Below are 21,009 nucleotides of genomic sequence, written 5' to 3'. Positions count from 1 at the left end.
AGGGAAAGCCCTGATCTCTAAAGCACCGTTTTCCCCTGTATAAATACACGGTACAAAAGAGTTAATTATAGCCCCAAGGCTGACAATTATCAGGGACAAACACAAACCCCCCAAACCAACCCCAGAGTTTCTCATTTTCAAGGAGTTCCAGAAATGCTCTTTTAATGGCACAACACCTGAACTGGGTGGCAGCTTTCTTTTGCCTGGAACAAAGCAGAAAGCAGGGAGGCAGTGAAGCCCTGGCAGCTGCCTGAATCTCAGCATCCTGCTTTAATTTCCCTTTCAGGGTGGCAGATGGCAGCTTTGCAGGGGTGTTAAAATCTGCTCAGAACTAATAGGAGGCTGTTTCTTCGAATGCTCCATCTACTTCCACAGGAACAAACCATCCATTTTCACTATAACACAGCACAGCCCAACAGTCAAGAGACTGTAATGTGACTGGGGGTGAAAAAAATTAAAAAAAAATCACACCACCCACGTCCCTTAAAACCTCTCTCAAACAAACAGTATAACCAGGGTTGTTTACTACACTTTCTCATGTGTTCTGTCAGTCTAAGAGCTGAACCCCGTGTGCTGCTCACAGCCAGGCTGCCCAGGTTTGCTAAAATATGCAGGCTGAGAGATGCTCTGACTTCCTCCAGGCCCAGAGCTGCTGTTTGTTCAGAGGATGAGACACAATCCCTGGCCCTGGAGTACTCACAGCTTAAACAGAGGATGGAATAAACAGTATATCATCCCTGGGACCTCCCAGACCACAGAGGGAGCGGGTCAGATGTGTTGGGTAGGTCTCAGCCCCTGTTTTATGAAGCTTTCCACTCCCAAAGCAGCGTGGTCTCTGCACTCTTATTTTGGATTTTCCCCTTTCACATAAGTTTAGCACCTATCACACAGGGTCCAGCTGCCCAAAAAGAGGGTTTTTTTGGAGGTAAATCCATAATAGCTCAAGTTGTTACGTGGAATTGAAAGCAAAGCTTGAACCAGCACTCTCAGGGATGGGCTTGGGGGGCAACTGCTGTGCCTGGAAAGCAGCTTTCACACAGGACACCCCGTTCCTCACACTCCAGGTGCCCCCTGACACCCTCATCCTGCACTACTGTAAAATGCTCTGTGGGTTTTGCATAAAAAAACTGTATTATGTCAGTGCAATCATTCTTAACAACAGGCAGAGGGGCTTGATATGGCAAATATTGAGAATTACACCCCCAAAGACGTGCAGGATGTGTGACTGGGGGCTGGGGGGGGAAGGCAGTGGTTATCAAACTGCCCAATATTTGGTTGTTCACGTGACTGTCACCTCTGCCCCAGAGCTGCACAGTGACCTGGGTTTGTGGGCAGCTTTTTCCACCCCATCAGCAGCTGAACCTCCCGTCAACCCCAACCCCTGCTCGGGGCAGAGCCACCAGAGAGCACAGCAAAGCAGCTCAAACCCTGCTGAGCTCCAGTGGCCCTCATTTAGATGAGACTGTTTAAAAGAATCACAGAATGGTTTGGGTTGGAAGGGAACTTATAGATCATCTCATTCCACCCCCTGCCATGGGCAGGGACACCTCCCACTAGCCCAGGTTGCTCCAACCTGGCCTTGGACACTTCCAGGGATGGGGCAGCCACAGCTTCTCTGGGCAACCTGTGCCAGGGCCTCCCCACCCTCACAGGGAAGAATTTCTCCCTAATATCTGACCTAAATTTCCCCTTTTCCAGTTTGAAAAAAGTCCAATTGTCTGCTAAGAAATCTTCCTAACACTTTTAATTCTCAACAATTTTTAGAAGAGGAGACAGGAGGCAAAGAAGGGTGGGAAAATGGAGAGGTCAGGACTGTGAGGTTCGTGTGATTCTCTCCCTCTCCTGCAGTGGGAGGGTTTGTACCTGAGATGTGTGATGGATGGGGAGGGAAATGGGCACTGAAATTTGGGTTCATTAGGGAACATTCCCAGGGCTATAATTCAGAGCCACCAGAGAGCACAGCAAAGCAGCTCCCAACGCTGCTGAGCTCCAGTGGCCCACGTTTAGGTGAGGCTCTACCTCCCCAGGGTTGCAGGGAAAGGTTTCAGTTCCAATCCCAGCCCCTGGTGTGTGTTTGGGTGCAGAATGAAGGTTCATTCCCACCACGCTGCACATCTCAGCCTCTGCTGTCCAAGTGCTTCTGCCCACACTCATCTGGGTGGAATCCTGATCTCTGCAGCCCTACAGTTGTCCCTGAACTTTTTAGCCTCTCCTCCTCTTTTTCTTGGTCAGGGAAAATCCTCCTGCAATTGGAGTGATGTGCTCTGAGGAAAGAGGGGTAGAAGGTAACCTGAAGTCACTGGTGGCCACAGCAGGATCTCGTGGCTCCCCCGTGCCAGGGACCAGCCACAGCTTTTAGAAAAGCTCTGTTATCAAGTGTCACCACGAAGGAATTAAACAAAAGAAGACACCAACTCAAGCAAGGAGCTCTCCCACCCACGGAGCAGATACAGTGACACCTTCTGCTGCTCCCAGCAGACAGCCCAGCTGTTTATGACTCTCAGTCACTTCTAAAACGCAGGGGCTGTGACCTCCCCACTGAGGCCGAAGGAAATGGAATGGCAGGGATCCCAGAGACTGCACAGCTTGGCTCCTGTTCAGGTTTTGGGCTTCACTAACTGCAGGGCTGACTCTGAGCTCCTTCCAGCTCCTGGGCTGTGCAGATGTGAGCCCACATGGGGCTACTTTCTTCTGGATCAAGTGGCACACTTTGCTTCCAACTATTCCTGTATCGTTTCCCCTCCACCTCCAATTAACTGTTATCATCCATCCAATAATAAGCTCAGCTCAGAACCAAAGGAATCAGGCACTGGGATTTGCTTATATCCCACTTTTCCACGCTTCTGGAAACGGGTTTGTAGTTGTGTTCATCCCAGAGCTGGCTCAGAGCAGGCACATGACTGCTGTGCCTGACAATGGCTCGCTCCTGCTCCTGCTGACTAATTTCTGGGGTGTTCCACCTCAGCTGAGCTCAGACTCATCAACAGTGAAGTGTCACACAGCCCTGGCTGCAGAAGGGAGAACAGGGGAATACCACACAAGCACATCAGATTCTCACACTGAAATGTAAAGCTCATTTTTTTATCTAAAAGGCAGAAGAGAGATTTCCCACTTCTACTGAGTGCCTTTGGCTTCCCATTAAAAAGGGAATGAAGGTAAATAATACCCACCAGCCTCTGTCTGTCTGGACCCTGGTGTTGTATCCTTAGTTCTCTCCTTTTCCTTCAAGAATCAGTAAATTGGACTCTTCTAAACTGTATTGGCTATGGTTTGATTGCAGGTCAGAGCTGGGATCCCATTGATTTTATGTGTCTTTTGCCTTTGAAATCTTTAACATGCTCGTTTCCTCAGCATGCACTTGATGGGGTTACAGCAAACAGGTGGACTGTGGATCTGTTAAAACCCACTGCAGGCCAGGATTAAAATCTGTCTGACCCATCACTTGCTGTGCTGCCAAATTAATAACTGAGTTCTGCCCAAGGCATTTAGAAGAGCTAAGGGCACGTCTGTGCTTTTCCCCAGGTTTCTCCATTTAAAAAAACATACAAGCAGCATCCCCATGAGTGACTGAGGAATAGAGGGCTCAGGGATCTTTGGGGAGAGAGGAAAGGAAGATGTTTGACTTTTTTTTTTAACCAGTAAAACTTAGTCCTCTCTGCTGAATCATTTGCTAAACTCGGGTTTGGATGCTTCTAGATGTGTTTTAAAATACCACCTAAAACAAAAGCTTAGGAGCCTTGGGCATCCTCTGGAGTTGGTTTAGATGGGTATTCAGACAACCTGAAACCTGAGCTTAGAGGAGTCAACAGCTTCTGTGCTTAAAAACAGGAGCAAACACACTGGAGTTCTTTTAAGATGATGTTCTGAGTGGTGGAAGTTACCGGCACAAAGTCTTGTGGTTGAAGTATAAATGCATTAAGAAAAGGGAATTTCAACTAGGATTGGCTTAATGGTGGCTTTCAAGCATTTTGGGCCAAATGCAAAGTTTGGCTCAGGAAATCTCCTGAGCACAGACTAAGAAGAAAAGAACTCCTTAGGGGTGTATTCAGCTAAATGTAATAAATAATAAATCTCCTCTAACGGGCCGGGCAGGTCCTGTATTTTCATGTGTGCACATGAGAGGAAGGACAAGCTGTTATTCTTAATGGGCTGGCTGGATGATTGCTGACATCTGTGGCACTGCAGCAGGGCAGGACTGGTGGCTGCTGAGAGTGGCAGAACCCCACTGGCACCAGGGGACTTGGGCTGCTTGGGACTTGGGTTTGTCACCGCGGTCAGAGCGGAGCCCGTTCATCTCCCAAAACCACCAGCTCACATTCTGCGTGTGCTCAGCAAGGCAGTGCTGGGAACCTTGGAGGTGAATCCACACAGACACACTCTCCATCTCCACAAGGCTCTTTTTAAGCCCTGCTCCATGTATGGTTTGACAACAGCCCACTGGTGATCCAGGCCACAACTTCCAAAGTCAGGGTGAAACAGCAACAGAATAAACTGTGCAAAGGTTAAGATTTAATTCACCAGGCATCAAGTTCCTACAGAGTGTGGCTGGGCAGGCAAACCTCATCAGGACAAATATGTTGTAGGACAGGTTTTTAGTGCCAGCCCTTGCACATTCTTTGTGTCTAAACCATTTCACCCCCCAGACCCTCCACAGGAGCTCCTGGGTGGTTGGGATGTGGGTTCAGTTTTAATAAGTGAGGTTTGTCATCAGTCTTCAGGTTCTTTTCCAAACCAACGAGCTCTCCTGGTTTCTGCTGCTAAATCTGATGGTTTGGTTTGTGTTGTAGAGAGGGGAAAAAAAAATAAAGAAGAAAGCAAACCTGCCTCATTTCAACTGTCCATCCCCTGAATACTTCAATGTATGTACTGTAAGAACATATGCTTGTGTACATGCATATAAATGCGTGCATATGCCTGCCTATATAGAGTAAATAGGTTTATCTGTGTATTTTTACAGCCCTAAGGAATGTCAGGGATTTTCAGCTGTATTTGAATGGATTCCCAATTCCCTCAAGATGTTTTGGGCCAGCTGGATAAGTTGCAGAAGGGCTGCAGAGATGGTAGAAGCCCTTTTCCTTTCCCTTCCCAGATTCAGAAACGCCCAGGAGACAAACTGCAGGGAGCAAACCCCAGCACCAGTGTTTGGGTGGACCTCTATTATCTCCTAGATCCTCTCTGCTTGTGTCATGGCTTGTAAAGGTTATGGAGACACATCAAAGAACTGCTCCAGGGCCTGCACTGGCCTGGGCAAGAAACCACAAGACTGTGACTTATAAATAAAAGTCAGAGCAGTTCTAAAACTTGCACAGTTCAGGAGGGAGACTTATTATTTCTCTCCTTTGAGTGCGTCATCAAGAGGAGGGGAGAGGAAGACATAAAAATCCCGTATTTCAACATTTCTTTTCACCTAAAGTGGGCCTGCAAAAATCACCTGTCACCAGAGAGTGTTTCTGTAAGCAGACCTGCACCCAGAAATAGCCACTGTTGGCAGATTTACAGCTCCACATTTCTGACCTTTGTTTCCTGCCCAGAGCAAGAACAGTTGTGTCTGACACGTTCCTGGGAGAGGGAAGGGATGGAGTGGGAGCCAGGGATGGTGTCTCTGGGATGTGTTCAGTGCTGCTTTGCTGGGAGCTGTCACATCATGGACAATACAAGTGGAGACCCTGAGAGGGGAAAAAACATGCTCCAAAGCTGCTGATGGAGCACGGCTGGGAAGGGCTGGGGAGGAAAGGTTGGCCGTGTGTTTAATGCTGACCAACCTCAGTGGGGAGGGATGTGCTCTGCAGCTGGGTGGGAGCTCATCATGACCATGGCTTGCTCCACATCTGCCCTTCTTGTTTCCCCCAACACCACCCACAGAGGTAACCCTCTGCAAAGGTGTCCCCTGGCACGGTGGGTGACACTGGCACCGAGCTGGGTGCTCAGAAACCTCCTAAAACTGAAACCCACCAGTTACTTTCTGCAAACTCTGACCAGTGTCAGTGAAGCACAGCACTCTGGGGCCTGCAGGGCTGGGTTTCCTACAGCCCTTTGCTGTCTGGGACCATTCTGAACACATGCAAAGTGGGGAAATGACTGCCCTGTGCTCAGCTGGCACAGGGAGGCAGAGAGTAAAATATTCCCCTACCTCAGTCCATCCCAATCACTGACACGGGGTGTAAACAAGCGTTTAGGGCTTTCTTTAATCAGAACCTTAAAAGTCTTTGTGTGTCTTAATAGATCCCATTCAGCCACCAGCATGTAAGATTCATTTTCACCAGTTATTGCAAATATTTCTCTTCTCAGCCTGGCCTCCTGACCAGCTGAAGCCATTCCAACCTTGCTGGCCAGGCTTATCACAGTTCCTGCCCGGAGTGGGTTTGGAGTTGACTTGGATATCACCAGCACACGAGTGAGGGAGGAAAATCAATGCTTACAAAGGCTGCTGAATCCAAGGGAATGATTCCTCTTCAAGCCAGCGTGCTCTGAATGAGGCTGGACAAAGGAAAGCTTTGATAGCCATTGATTTCTGAGGCAAAGGAGCTGCGTCTTTTGCTGGGCTTGAAAATGAGTTGCTTAAAAGTAAAGGCAAAAAAATCCATGCTGGCTCGGGGAAGGTGATTGGGGCTGTGCACAGGTTGTGATGATGAGAGGCAGGCAGGCTCCAGGCTCTAATGAAGAGAATTGAGAGGGGCTGTGCTGGAGATACAGAAGTGCTCTACTGTGAGAAACGAGCTGATAATGAGAATGAAGAACTTCCTTTGATTATTGCTTCTCATTTCCTATAATGCAATCTGCATCTTTAAAGAAGGCTTTTGTGTTAGACACCAGATCCCCTTGCCTCCTCTGCCTGGTTAGAAGACCTTAAGCAGCAGTATTGAAAAAGAAAGGTTAACCTGAATCAGGTAGAATATAAGCCTGTTTTTCTTCTGAGTTATATGCAGTGTAACAGCACAGGTATCAGTGGAGCCATTTTCAGATATGCAGCAAAATCTGGCAGGCAGGAAAGTGCAGGACTTGGCTGTGGTAGCAGCCAAGACAGTGCTGAGAGAATCGAACAGGAGGTGATGGAATTGTGTGTCTAGATGCCTGAATTCTTCTAAAAATCTAGCCCCAAATCACCACTGAAAATAACTCCTGAATGCACAGGTTATGTCAGACATCTCCTCTCAGGTTCTATATTCACATTGGACTCGTGGTTTGGAGAAATGTCTCAGTTTGCCACGGGCAGGTGCAGATTTTGGATGTTTCCCTCTCAGCTGTGCAAGGGTTTCCAGAGATGGTGCTGAGCTGCATCTGGGGCTGGAGGTGTGAGCGCTCACACACGTCTGCTTTTACATGGCTAAACCCCCAAAACTGACAGCCAGGTTTGAAAACAGAAGCTGAATCCTTCTGTACTTGCAGTTCCCCTCTCTGTGATAACACTTATCACCCTGCTGATGGCCAAGGAAGCTGCCGGAGATCTCTCTGCCTTCCTCACACCACAGTGGGAGGCAGAACAGCCACAGCTGTCACAGGGCAATGCCTGTCCTTGAAATCCTCTTCCAAGTAGGAGCTGAGGGACATGGGCAGTGGGCACGGCAACGAGCAGAGCCAGAGAGTGGAACTGCACGTTTGAGAACAAACAGGATGCACAGACACGAGAGAAAAACCCTCCTTGATGAACACCCAAGAGGAAATGAAATTAGAGACACTAATCCAGATAACCAAATCGAGCAGCTCTAATGTGGGGTGGCAGTTAGGCAATGGCAAGAACAACTGCACAGGGCCATCAGCAGACTCCACCCTGCACCACAACACTGAAAAACAAAATTGTTTCAAGGCTGTGCATTCACCCGCCTGAGTAATCTCAGCTTAAAGCAAAGGAACCACTCATGTGTTTGAACTTGAGCAGCACGTTTGAATCCCTTGCCAGACTGGCACTGAGACTCATCCTGGTTTCCTCCTCGGAGCTGGGAGAGCCTGTGGAAACCTGTGTGGTTCCTCAGAGTGCACTGTTCAAAGGATGACATTGCCTCTGCTTAACGTGCTGCTGCAGAGCTCAGTCCTGCCTTAAACCTTCAAAAGCCACAGGGATGTTGTGCCTTAAATACTCTTTTCAGGAGTGGAAACAACTCCCAAGCCTTGCTGGGATGCTGCTGACATTCCCTGCTTGTTTTCCCACCAGTAACAATAACAAGAAAGCCACAGTTTTCAGGAATTTTCATTCCAACCAAAAACTCATCTCTGCTTTGACTCATACCTTGAAGCAAAGGGACAATTATCTAATCACAACATTCATTCCCATTTGCATAATCTCATCTAAATTGTTCAACTGCTTCAGATACTTTTGTGATTAGAAAGATGCTCCACAAATAAACTGCCTGCGTGTTCCTGACACTCAGAACAGGGGCTGCAAGTAAGGGGAACATAAAGCAGCGTGGAAAAAGGATTCCTTCCTTAGCAGCACTCACACCCAGCCTAAAAAAACCACAAAATTTCATGTCTGTTACTGAAATGAATGTCCCATCAAAGGCCCTGGAAGACTCAGGGATATTCTGCAGCAAAACCGAAACAATATTTAGTAGGTGGAAGGTTGAGCTTGATGCCTGGAACAGGAGCTAAGTGCCACCTAAGAGCACATTTTTGGCTTATTTATGGCCTGATGGCAAATCTAAATTACTGAGCTCCAAACCCAGTGCTGCAAGAGACTGTCTTTGTGTCCTCAGGCAAATACCTTAAAGTGCTTTCATGCTCATTAGGAGCTGCTTCACTTGCAGAGACACTGAGCATCAGCTGGCCAAGGTTCTCCAAAGTGGTTGCTGACTTTGGGTCATTTTGGACTTCCAAAAAGGGCTTGGTTTCCACCCACTGCAAGGCCCTTGGGTTTCACAGTTTCTTTCAGTGAATAAACCCCAAAACCCAACAATACAACTTTCTCCCATGTTATGTATTTGAGAACATGGTTAAGATTTTCACATATTTAGATATTACTGGCTCTTAGTAAGAATTGTGAAGGAGAGGAGAGGAAGAACTTAAGAAGTTGCTTTTGGCCTTTATACCATCTTGGATAACTGAATATTTTGGGGGGGGGGGTTGGCTTTTGGTGATCCAAGGGGGAATCGTGCCCTTTTTATGGTCCATACACAACTCCTGTGCCCCATCATTGTCATAGCTTGTACCTTTAATGTATTTATCCTCCAAAATATCTGTGAGACAGGGAGTTACTGTGCTCCTGGAGCCAAAATAAGGCAGCACCTTGCCCTGGGAGCTGTTTGTGGCTCAAGGAACCTACTTCCAAATGTAGTTCTGCTAATCTGGCCTCAGGCTCTTTGGGAATGACACATCCTAAAGGACTTATTCACTTTTCCCCTCCTGTTGTCCAATTTTCTCTGGGCAGCCTTGGCTTTACCCTTTCAAAGTCGACTTTGCAGCAGATGGGCCTATTTGAAGACCAAAAGCAAGCACAGAAATCAGCAGCTGGTCACCAGAGATTCCCAGGAGGAGATGGAAGGGATCCCAGCAGGCTGCCCAGCACTCTGGCTCAGGCTGACTCACACAAGGAGCCTGGCAAGACACATTTCCTGGGCACTAAGACACAGCCAAGGCTAAAATCACAGGGTGATGCACCAGCAGAAGTTCCTCTGTGTGGGATGCACTTCCAGAGGAGCTAAAGGCTGTGCCAGTGACTGCTGGCAAATGTTGGGAAGGATATGGGAATCCAACAGAACTCCAGGCACTCTGTGCACTTCTGACATGCCATTCTCCCCTTTGGAATTCCCAAGGGTTGAAACTGTTTTAATCTCAAGGAGAATCAGCAGCTCTGGGGCAGGAAGTGGAGGAAGCTGGGAAGATAAATTGACCCCCAAAGTCAGGGTCTTCCTAGGGAGTTAAGTCCTCTCCCTGAGATAACATCTATGAGCTTTTTTGGGAAGCTGGATGATAAAATGCAGCGTCCTTATAAAGGCTGATCTTCCCATGCAAGGAGAAACTATTACCTTAGGGAGAAAAGAGGAAATACCACAGGGAAGTGGGTCATTATCCCCCTCCAAACTGCACTATTCTTACCCAGTCAAAGTGAGACTTAAAACACCCCCCAGACAGTTGTTTCAGGTTGGTGTGAGGGCTTTTAGTCGTGCAAGGCACCCCACACAGGAGAGCTCCTGGCAGAGGCTGAGAAGGGATGGTTAAACAGGATGGACAATGGATTCTCCTGCAAAAGTGAACCTGGAATTGCTGTGCTGCTGAAGGGAAGCAGCACCAGCTGCCCTGAGCCATCCCAGCACAGCCTCTCCTGCACCACTCGGGTCTCTGCGGAGCCATCCTGACTCATCCTCTGCCCAGCCTCGGCTGACGTCTTTCAGGCCCAAATAATCAGGGTATCCAGGGACCAAAATGCACCCCAGCTGCCTGGGAAAACATCATTACATGCCCCCAGCTCCAGGCACAGAGCTGGAGTCACTATTTATAAAATCCTCTGCGGCCCCAACATATAAATGTGCTGCAAACAGGTGAGAAACACCTGAGGTTTATATTTTTCTCCCAGAGGCTTTGGTACCGAGTCTTATTTATGCACAGGTTCTGAATGGCATAAAACCCCCTCATTTCTCTAAAGGAAGCTTTTTTTTGGGTTATTTCTGGGTAAGATGCTCAAAGCTGGTGTGCATTAGCATCGCTCCAAGAAAGTAAATGGTGCTGGGCTGATTTACACTGCTGGAAGGCTTTGCCTCTCAGAGCATGAATGCATTTATGACACAGCTACACAGAGACTGTAAAGGGAATATAAATGTGTTTTCTAAGGTGCAGCTGTAAGCTACATTTACTCCAAGGCTTGCTTCTGTTGCTCATGGACAGCGTGAATATGAACCAGATCCAGTTCTTGGTTAGGTTGAGATTTCTTTGAATGGGGCCTGGGAGAACTGACTGTAACTTATCCATGGCTGATACGTTGTGATTTGACACTTACTGGGCCTTGGCATCTCCTCTCAGAAAGAAATATTGATTGGGAAGAAAAAATTCAATATAATTGTAGAACAAGGGAGCAGGACATCATTGACACCACTTAGAGCCTGCAGTTCTGGAGAGCCCTTTGTCTCAAGTGGATGGTAAACGTTAATTAAGGTGCCCTCTCTGGCATCAAGTGACTTGATGCATTGTCTCATGGTAAATTTTTCTGTCTGTAAAATGAGAATGATAGCTATTTGGAAGTGGCTGTTCCTGCCAGTGCCATTCTCATGCAGCTGTGAATTCTACCCATCAAACTCAGCTGTAACTATGGGAAACACAGGGAGTGAGGGATTTTGGAGGCAATGCTGGGATCAGTGTCTGTGAGCAGATGATCCTGTCTGGCCTCTCCCCATCCTCCTCTCCAGAGGAATTTGCTCTTTCTGCCTCTTGGAGCAGGGAGGGTGTTTGCCTTTTCTCTTTGCACAGCACAGCAGGACTGTGGGACATGAAAATCAGGCTTCTGCTCGCTGGGGAAAAATGATATTAGTGTTTCACATCAGCACAAACTCAGGGCTTGAAATTTGCATCATGAAACTGCTTCAGTCACTCTCGATAAAATGGGGAACAGCTCAGAAGAAAAACAGCCCCACCTTGTCCATGCCAGGTGTTCCCAGTGCCATTTAACTTGGGAGAAATGTTTGGAACATCCTGGTCTCAGCCATTTTCCAGCACGTGCTCAAGGGCTTTGCTGAATCACAGCATTAATGGGATTTGTGTCGTGTGAGAACTTGCTGTATTTCATTAAGCAGAGGAGAAGGAAAAGAGTCAATTTAAAAATCAGGAGATGGAAAATCTCCCTGAAATGTGCCTGCCCCTACACTGGAATTGTGTCACAGTCACCAGCCTGGAGGGATTAATTCTGCACTGTCATGAAAGGGGGGACAAGTGGCACTTGCCTTGTGTTTGATAATAGCAGGGGAGTGATGGGTGTGAGTGAAATACAGTTTAAAACCTCTTTCCATGTCAAGTTCCCAGACTTGAGAACTTGAGTTCCCAGAGCTCCCAGTTTTTGGGTTTGCCTCTGCATTTCTAGCACACAAGGCAGACATCCCATGGTTTGCTCAGCCATAACCTTTCTCCAGCATTTCCATGCTGATCTCCTGCTGGCAGGGACTGGCCTGGCAAGGTGCTGGCAAGGACAGGAGAATTCACCCTCAAGGACATGAATTTGGTGCCTGGGGAAAGCAAAGCCATCAAACACATCTCCTCTCACTCCTTCCATGTTCCAGTTCCTGATTGTTTGCTTTCTGTTTAAATTTTACACCAGTGGTGGGTGACAGAAACCACCCAGGGCATTGTCACACCTGCACGTGCCACTCTGCTCTCTGTGCTCATCTTTATTCTTTTGAGAATCTGTGGGAAAAATGGGAAGGCTGAGGCTTCCCAGAGAAAGGAGGAGCTGCTCTCTGATTGTGGGAGGTTGATGTACCAGGAGTTGTGGGTATTCAGGAGGACCTTAAACAGCACCTTTTGCTGCTGGGACTTGCCAAAGCTTCAGGAGAAATATCAGGGAGAGTGGATTTGAAGGGACAGCACCTTATGAACACAGACAGGAGGTACAAGGTGTCTAAAACTCAGTTTGTGTAGGTTGTCAGCTGCTTTGTTACAGTGACTTCAGCAATTCCCTCAACCCACTCTACTATTTCTTGCTGGTTTTTATTCCCCCCCCCCTCCACTTTTTGCTACTCTCTGGATTCAGTCTTTGTGCACAGCACAGAATATGGTGGGGAACAGAATAATGCCAAGCAGAGCCCTGGCCTATTCTTTTTGGGTCTGTTTATAGAGGGGCTGAGTAAGACACAGGCTCGGCAGTGCACCCCATTGTACTGCACAAAGCCTGCAGAGAGTCTTGGTGATGGAATCCAAAACCCTGTCAGCTGCTAAACTACAGCTCTTTTGATGACTCTGCTTGTTGAGGATAATTAGACTGGTGCAGCACAGACACACACACGGATGTCTCTATTCTTCCTGCAACTGCAGAGCACATGCTGGGAATCCACTATGAGCTCTGGTGAAAACCCAGGGCAACGTTTCCGAGTGGGAGCAAGATTTGGGAGGCCAGGATTTGCTTACAAAGGTGACTTAAAAACACGAGGGTCATCAGGAGCCAGCAGGGTTAGCACTTGATGTTTAAAAGCACTAAATTTTTAGTTTGTTTGTTTTTTTCCCAAATTTTCGCTCGTGATCTTTCAAAGGATGGAATTCCCCCCTGACTTGTGTCAGTGTAGTTATTCAGGAGGTGCTGAGGACTGGCAGCATCCTTTGAGCATGGGCTCCACAGCAAAGTGGGAGCAATAATTTAGGGATAAACTTCCTTTATAAGGGGCATTATAAAGGAATTCTGCACAGAATTGTGCAGAATTCTGCAGGAACAGGCTGACCTGCTGCCACTGCCACCAAGCTTCCAAGGGGGGGAAGGATAATCAGCATTTAATGCAAACAAGGCTCCATTCAAAGAGTCTGGATATCTGAAATCATGAGTTTCTCTAGTGAGCCTTTGTCTTGAGAATCTCATCAGTAAATTTAAACTCGCTCCTGACAGTGGTATCAGGTCTGTGAGGAGAGAGAAAAAGGGACAGAAAAGATAACACTGGTATCTGTATCACTCCAGACTGATATGAAGCCTGAAAGGGAATTGCATGCTAAGGATCAAGTTATTAACTGCCTGGGGGTTTGACACAGAAGGCACAGAGTAATTTTTCAGGCTCTCTCAGTGACATGGGAGGTCTGGGTTGCACTCTCTGAAGCTCCTCTCCTTCCCAGTGCAGAGAGTAGGATCAGGTTCAGGACCTTGGCTCCGAGACAAAAAACTCATCAGAGACACAGAAGCACAAGCAAATGTTTTCTTGTCACCATGTAATTTTAATACCAAAACAAACCAAGTACTCAGGGACTGGGAAACTTTCTGACATCTCCTACAGCGTTTGCCAAAGTTAGAGAGCCCTGCAAACCACATCCCAGCAATCCAGGGATTGCTGGCTTCTGGCTGACTTGCCACTGAACTGGGGATTCACTGCACGTGGTGATGCTATTCAGACACTTAAATCTGAGCTCCCACTGAAGCCCGGGGTGTGCAGGCACTGGAAAGGGCTTGGGGTGTGTTCCCCTCCCTGCACACACCCAGCCTGTTCTCTGGGCAGCCAGCACTTATCCAGCCAGTACTGCAGTGACCTTGGCTGTCCTGGGAGCAATCTTTGTGTAGGGAAGCTCTGGCCTTAAACTATTTGTGGCAGAAGCATTTTCTTTGCTCATATCAGACCTGAATATCTGATTGTTCCACTTCCCCCCAGCCACCAGATAGGATTAATGGCAGTTGTGTCCAGTATCCTGAGTCACTGAGGTAACACAGGGCACTGCTGCTGCCATTAGCATGTCAGGGGGTGATCTTATCACAGGAATAGCTTCTCCTGCCTCTGATAAGGAATGTCCCTCCATCTGAAAATTCTGTACAACACCATGGAAATAGCTGTTCCATTTAGACCAGACATCTGAGTCTTGTCATTAAGCTGTTGGACTGAAGCTCTCCAGATTTAGGAAGAATATCAAGTATCAGATTTAGGTGGGTGCAAGTATCAGCCTAACTACAGATCTGATGTATATATTTAAGCCTCTCTGTGCTTCAGTTTCCAGACTATACAGTGGAAATAAAGAGCCCTGTATGGTTTATCACTTTAGATCTTTAAAGTTAGGATGGAGATCCCCCCACCCCCAAACCCAATGGAGCCACTGGCACGGAACAGTCTGAATCCTGCAGGAATCATCTCCTGGCCCCAACAGCAGAAAATTGCAATAAAACCAATGAAAAAAAAAAATAAATCCATGTGCAGAGCAGCCATGGGACTCAGCCCCAAATGCCTGTTTGCTCCAGCCTTCCTCCAGTGCACCTTCCTGGCAGCTGCTAATTCCATTGCACTCCCTGTGTCCCACTGCTCCGTGCAGACCTGCTGGATCCCTGCCAGCACAGATGTACAAAATTGTTCTGAGGCCTCAGTGCTGAGCCCAGGAATTGCAATAGTGAACTGGAGCAGTTAATTGCTCAAACTATTGCTCAAGTTACGATCTCATCTGTTAAACCCCGGCGTGGGCCGAGCTTAAAGGTCAGAGCTTAGACAGGCACGTGGAAAGGGAGGGTCATGTAGGGGAAGGGGGAGGTCTTTTCCAAGCACTTCCAGCAGCTTCTTCCTCTTTCACTATTTGTAAACAGGTCACAAACTCTTGCTGTGAAGCTCCTACTCACAAATGTCCATGGGCCTGATGGTTTTTATGCAGTACTGGAAGTACTTTGCTTAGGTGGTTTCTCTGCCGCACAATCCACGGCTCCATCCAAGCCCAAAACTCACTGTCCTGAGTGATGAGCACAGGCAGAGCTTTAGGGGAAGCTTCTTCCTAATCCAACACCTGGATTTTCTGTTCAACAGCTGAAGATTTCCTCCAGAGCTGTTGTTAAAACTTGGAAATCCCCTTTCAGTGGAGCCTTCCAAGCTGCTGCTTCTAGAAATGTTTCTATGCATCAACTTCTCCCCTTGGGATGGGGTTTCCCTCCACGCCTGGGCCAACACAAGTCCCTGCAACTCATGAAAACCCTTCTAAGACCTGGGCTCAGTTGGAGCTTGGGGCATGCCCATGTTTTGGGCTGGTTCTTTGTAGCAGGGTGAATTTCAGCCCAGAGCATTTGCAGAAAACTAACACCCTGAAGGCAAGGCCGTGAAGGAAGAGGAACCACTTCAAAAGGGAAAGATCATCTGCAACACTTGTTTTTCCATGCTGTATTTTCCCAAACCCTAGAGGAAGGAGAGAGACTTCCAGCCTTGCTGTGTTGCTAAGTCTGTTACCAGGCAAAACATGTTGTAGCAGGCTAGAAAACGTTTTCAAAACACAGGAGAAGATTTTACTGTTTGTAAACTGGATCTGAGCTGCTTTTCTTTGACAATAATGAAACCCTTAATACCCCTAAATTCTCACAGCCACTGGGAAAGCAAATCCAAATCAGACTGCCTTGGTTTTATCCAGGGCCAGGGGAGCTGACACAGAGTTAAACCAGGTGGTCTTTTGTGGGAGGGAAGGAGGAGGAAATGTGCAGCACAGGGGAAGTGATGAAGCTGAATCACTGTAAATTGTCCAATATTCCTGTCTATCCCATTTTTATGGGGGGGGAAATGTTTGCAGTTATGCTCAGATCCACCCAGGAACACAGCATTACACATTAAACCAGTATTATCCACCTGTCTGCAGGAGATAGTTCCCCTTTTCCAGGCTGAGATGATGGGAAGGAACATCCATTTATTTTTGGGAAGCTTTGCCACCTCTGTTATCCTTCACTCTTATCACAGAGAACACAGTGACTGGAAAAGCACTGTACCTCTAATTGAAGTGTTCTGGTTATGAACAGTGATTTACTCAGCTTGAGTAATGACAGGGGCCAGGGAATTATCTTCATTTTTCTAGGCCTGGATCTCTTCTGAAACAACATCTCAGGGCTGTGGCTTGAATTCAGAGTTGTATGAAACTGCAGTAACATTTTAAATGTTATATATTTATATATTTCTGCACATATGTGCATCCAGAACTAAAAAAAAAAAGAAAGCAGGATTTTTTTTTTTGGGTCTCATGCTAGAATTTTACCTTTCTGGTTTCGAGGATGTTTTGGAGGAGTTTAAAGTCTAACACGAAACTTTTAAAACTGTGGATCACTGAACTTGCAGATTCTGGAGGTACATTGATTTCTGCACCGTGCAGGCCAGATAAGTTTCAATAATTTAAATTTGGTCAAAGGTCTTCTTCCATCCTGAAAGAAACTGCAGTCCATCACTAAATTTTCCTGTGTTTAGCATTTTATAGACAGAGGTTATAGATTTTTTTTTTTAGTTGCTTGGATCTACATAATAGTTTGAAGTGATCCCCCTGTGGTTTGTGCTTCTCTCCTTTCACAAAGAATATCAGCACATGTACAGGGATTATACACAATAGTTGTATTTAGTTGTAGTTAGATCAGAATTAGGTGCAACAGGAGAACCAGAATGAGATGCTAAACGATATTTTGGGGCAACTGGGAAATAATAGTTTTGTGAAATCCTTTTCTAGAGGAAGCCTGTTGTGTTTAGGACCTTAAGGCACTGGGGATCTGGTCAGGATTTGGGTAAAATGCTTGTCTTCGTGCCCCAATTGCAAAATGGGAATTATAACATCACCTTTGCCTTCCTTCCTTGTTTAAATCAGGAACTCCTTGGGGTAGGGGAAGCCTCCTCCCGTGTGAGCAGACAGTACCTAATGGGATGGGCTAATTGCAAAAGAAAGAAGTAATGGTTGTGTGCTGGCAAAACCAGGCAAGGTAGAACTGCAGCTGCTGGTACCACTTCAAAGGGGTGACACACTGCAGTGGTTTGAGCAGCTGCCATGCACAGGTAAAAGCATCCAAAGGTGCTTTGGGCATCACTGTGTAATTTGGAGTAGCTCAGATGAATCGAAGCTGTTGCTGGGAAGGAAGACAGGCAGACCTGTGCCAACAAGGACTTTAGAGGTGAATGGGTATGTCCTTTGGTGGACCTTTTATCCCCACAACCCACAATCAGGATGCAAAAAACCCAGGCTTATTTAATAACACCTTGATCTGAACACAAGATCCACTTGATACCCGACAACCTCTCTTGGTTCCTGCCTGGCTCACACGTTTTCTGCCCTTAACTGAGCTGGTCTGTACTAAGTCAGTCTGGACTAACCATCCTAGTAACACTTGGAAACCATATTTAGCCTTTCACCTTTGATTATTTCATCATACACTGGGTGGAAGTGGCTTGCCCAAAGTAACACAGAAGCAGGGAAATAAAAGGAACGTGAGACTCCTCAGCTCCTGTCAGCAGTGCAAGCCCAGGGTCATCCTGGCCATCTGAGCTTTTAAAATGTAGGCACAGAGAAACACTATCAAATAATGAACAATATCAGTTTAGAAGAGACAAAAGGTGTTCTTTATCGGGGGGTGGGATACATGAAGTCGCTCAAGCTGAATTAGAGGCTGAAAGTACTCCCCAGGATCTCAGTACTGGTTTGATATCAAACCCAAACCCTGTGTTTTCCAGCTAACTCCTGTGCCTCTGATCATGTCTCCGGGGGTCCCCTCTGTCCCCTGCCCCAATCAATCCCCCCCCCCAGCTCTAACAGAAAGCCAGGAGGCCTCTGATGCCAACAGAGATGGCATTTTGTGACATGCCTGACAGACTTGTCTGACAACTTGGAGCTTTGTTTTGCATAAGCCACCCAAACAGATGGTCACCACTTTTAAGTACCAGCCTGGCTTGTGTTTGTAGGCAGGATCTACGAGCACAGAACTGAAATTTCACTGAATTCCCTGTCTCCTGCCATAACTGTGGCTTTGGGGTAGAAAACAGAGGCGGGAGAGTTTGGGGGGAAAACTCAAAAGGGCTTTAAGGGGACTTCTCAGTGCTGTATTTGAGAGTGAGACAGTGGTTTTACCTCCTTGCCATCTCGGTATTCTCTTTCATTCACACTTACAGAGTAATATGCTGTGAGTTAAAAAGTTAAAAAGCATTTTGTGGGGAGCAGTGACCTTTAGTGAATGTTCCTGTGGCCACACAGTCCTGTCTCTCAGGCTTCCAAACCTGTGCTGTTCCTTGGTGGCACTACTGAGATGTCTGATTTCCGTTTTGCTTCCCGTCTGAATTTTAATGATGAATTATTTGTAGCATTTCCAGCAGGCTGGAACAGGGGCACTAATTGCTACTTCAGATGGGGAAAGTGGTCCCTCTCCCAGCAGAGAGCTGAGCTGTCAAGCAGGGTTATGTCACATTATCCTGAATTTAGTATCATGACAGCTTCACCCATCTGGCTGGTTAGATTTGCAATGAATAGTTTTTGCAGTTAGGGATATTTTACCCCTTTCTCTGGCTTGCTCCCCCTGTTTAACCTTCTCTGGCTTGTCTGACGAAACTCTGAGTGCATTTTTATCAAATGTCAGTGTTTTCTTGGGCAAGAACATGACCCATAGACACAGTTCCTCAGTGAGGTAAGAGCAGGGCTGCCTGTCAGCCTTGATGGCACTGTTGTGCAGGTAATAACTAGTTTCATTCATAGGATCAGGCTGCTTTTTTTCTCTAGCCATTCTGAAAGATGCACATCTGTTTTTCCAGCCGAGCAGAGCATGAAGTCACCAGTCTCCTCTGCTCTGCATTTGCATTCACTGTATATAAATGCTGTGTGCTGATCTCAACAGACAACTACAGATCACTGACAGCCCTCAGGAATGCAAGGAGGACTGTGGAAAACACAAGATTTCCTGCTTGTGTTAGTGGATCCATGAATCCACAGATAACATATGTCCTTAAACTGCATCTGTCTGTCTCTATATTTATAAAAAAATCTGCCCAAACACAGGCTGCAAAAACACAGAGTTCTGACCGGTACAAACGGGAAAACTTAAGGAGATCCAGGAACCATCCCGATCCCCCCTGGCTTCATTTGCATCCTAAAGCGCCGGGTCCCACTTCAGGAGTCACTCCGTTTCCTCATTAAGTTCCCATTACGTTGCTGCCTAATTAATTAAATGCATAAGCACATGTAGGGAGATGACACCAGGGCATAAGCTGGACAAGAAGACCCGAACCACTTCGGGCTACGCACGGAAATTTTCTTGCATTGCTCCGTCCCTTTTTGGGTGACTTGTACAGGGTTTAAAGAAAATCCCCGGGGTGACCGAGCTAAAGCACTCGCGCCAGGGACTCCTTATTTTCACGGCGCGGGAGCGACGGGCTCTGATTTCAATTTAGGGGCGCAAAAACTGCCTCCGTGGCCATCCCCAACTTGCCGGCGGTGCGGGGGCCCTTCAGCACCGCGGCGGGTGGGGTCGGAACCCGGGACGGCACCTGCCTCTCTCTCCCCGGCTCTCTCTTGGAGCCAGGCTGGGATGCGACCCAGAGCATCCCTCGGGTCCTACGGCACCGCCGGGCAGCTCCGGGAGTGCATCCCCCTGCTCCGGGAGGGCATCCCCCTGCTCCGGGAGGGCATCCCCCTGCTCCGGGATAGCATCCCCGCACTGCCGGGGGAGTATTCCCCGCTGCCCTGGCCTTTCCCAGAAGGCATCCCAGTGCCACTCCGAGAGCATATTCCCTCGCTGCCCAGCAGAGCATCCTCTCTCTGCCCCGGCCGGTCCGGCAGCGCATCCCCCCGGCTCCGGGAGCGCATCCCTCCGCTGCCGGGAGAGCATTCCCCGCTGCCCTGAGCGTTCCGAGAAGGCATCTCCGGGTCGCTCCGGGAGCGTATCCCATCGCAGCCGGGAGAGCATTCCTGCGCTGCCGGGAGAGCATCCCCTCTGCCGGGAGAGCATCCCTGCTCCCGGGAGAGCATTCCCAGCGCCCGGGAGAGAATCCCGCGCTGCCCCGGCCGCTCCGGGAGCGCATCCCCCCGGCTCCGGGAGCGCATCCCTCTTCCCCGGGAGCGCATCCCTCTTCCCCGGGAGCGCATCCCCCCTCTCCTGCAGCTCATCCCTCGTCTCCGGACTGCATCCCCGCGCCCCGGCAGCGCATCCCCCCTGCTCCGGCAGCGCATCCCCCCGCTCCGGGACCTCATCCCCGCGCCCCGGCAGCGCATCCCCGCCTGGATCCCCGGATCCCCGGCGCTCCCTCCCGCCGGTCCGGAGCAGCGCCCGCCGCTTCTGTCCGCCGTAAAGCGAAAAGGGGAGGGAAGGGGGAAGGCGCCCGCTCGGGAGACTTACGCCCGTGCTTTCGGGAAGCCCATGGAGAGCAGGATCTCGAGCGAGGAGCCGTGTTTGATGGTCCCGGCGCGGTGCTGGCGGTTCCGCCGGGGGATGACTTTGCTGTACAGCTCGTCTCTGGCAGCCATGGCGAGCGGCGCGGGCCGGGCCATCAGCGCGCAGCCATCGCGGGCCGCGCAGGGCCATCCACGCACCCGCCGCGGGAGCGCTGCCGCTGCCCCGGCCCCGCGACCCGCCCACCCCGCGCAGCACCCGCGGAGCCTCCGCGGAGGAGCCGCCGCCTCCGGGTGGGGGAGAGGGAGGGAGAGGGAGGGAGGGAG

At 48.6% G+C, this 21,009-nt stretch overlaps 1 protein-coding gene across 1 annotated transcript in view; it reads right to left on the bottom strand.

The window, feature by feature from the left end:
• Positions 1-20,904, bottom strand: part of UBASH3B (ubiquitin associated and SH3 domain containing B) — a 65,250-nt gene extending 44,346 nt beyond the window's left edge. Inside the window, exon 1 of the mRNA XM_027655549.1 lies at positions 20,690-20,904. Coding sequence (XP_027511350.1) covers positions 20,690-20,841 — 152 coding nt within the window. The 5' untranslated portion in view covers positions 20,842-20,904. The remainder of the gene's footprint in view (positions 1-20,689) is intronic.
• Between the last annotated feature and the right edge of the window lie 105 nt (positions 20,905-21,009).

The sequence above is a fragment of the Corapipo altera genome, unplaced genomic scaffold (genome assembly GCF_003945725.1).
Source record: "Corapipo altera isolate COAL_440 unplaced genomic scaffold, ASM394572v1 71, whole genome shotgun sequence".
NCBI lineage: Eukaryota > Metazoa > Chordata > Aves > Passeriformes > Pipridae > Corapipo > Corapipo altera.
The sequence above is the reverse complement of the archived record's forward strand: the minus strand, read 5'-3'. Positions and strand labels throughout refer to the sequence as shown.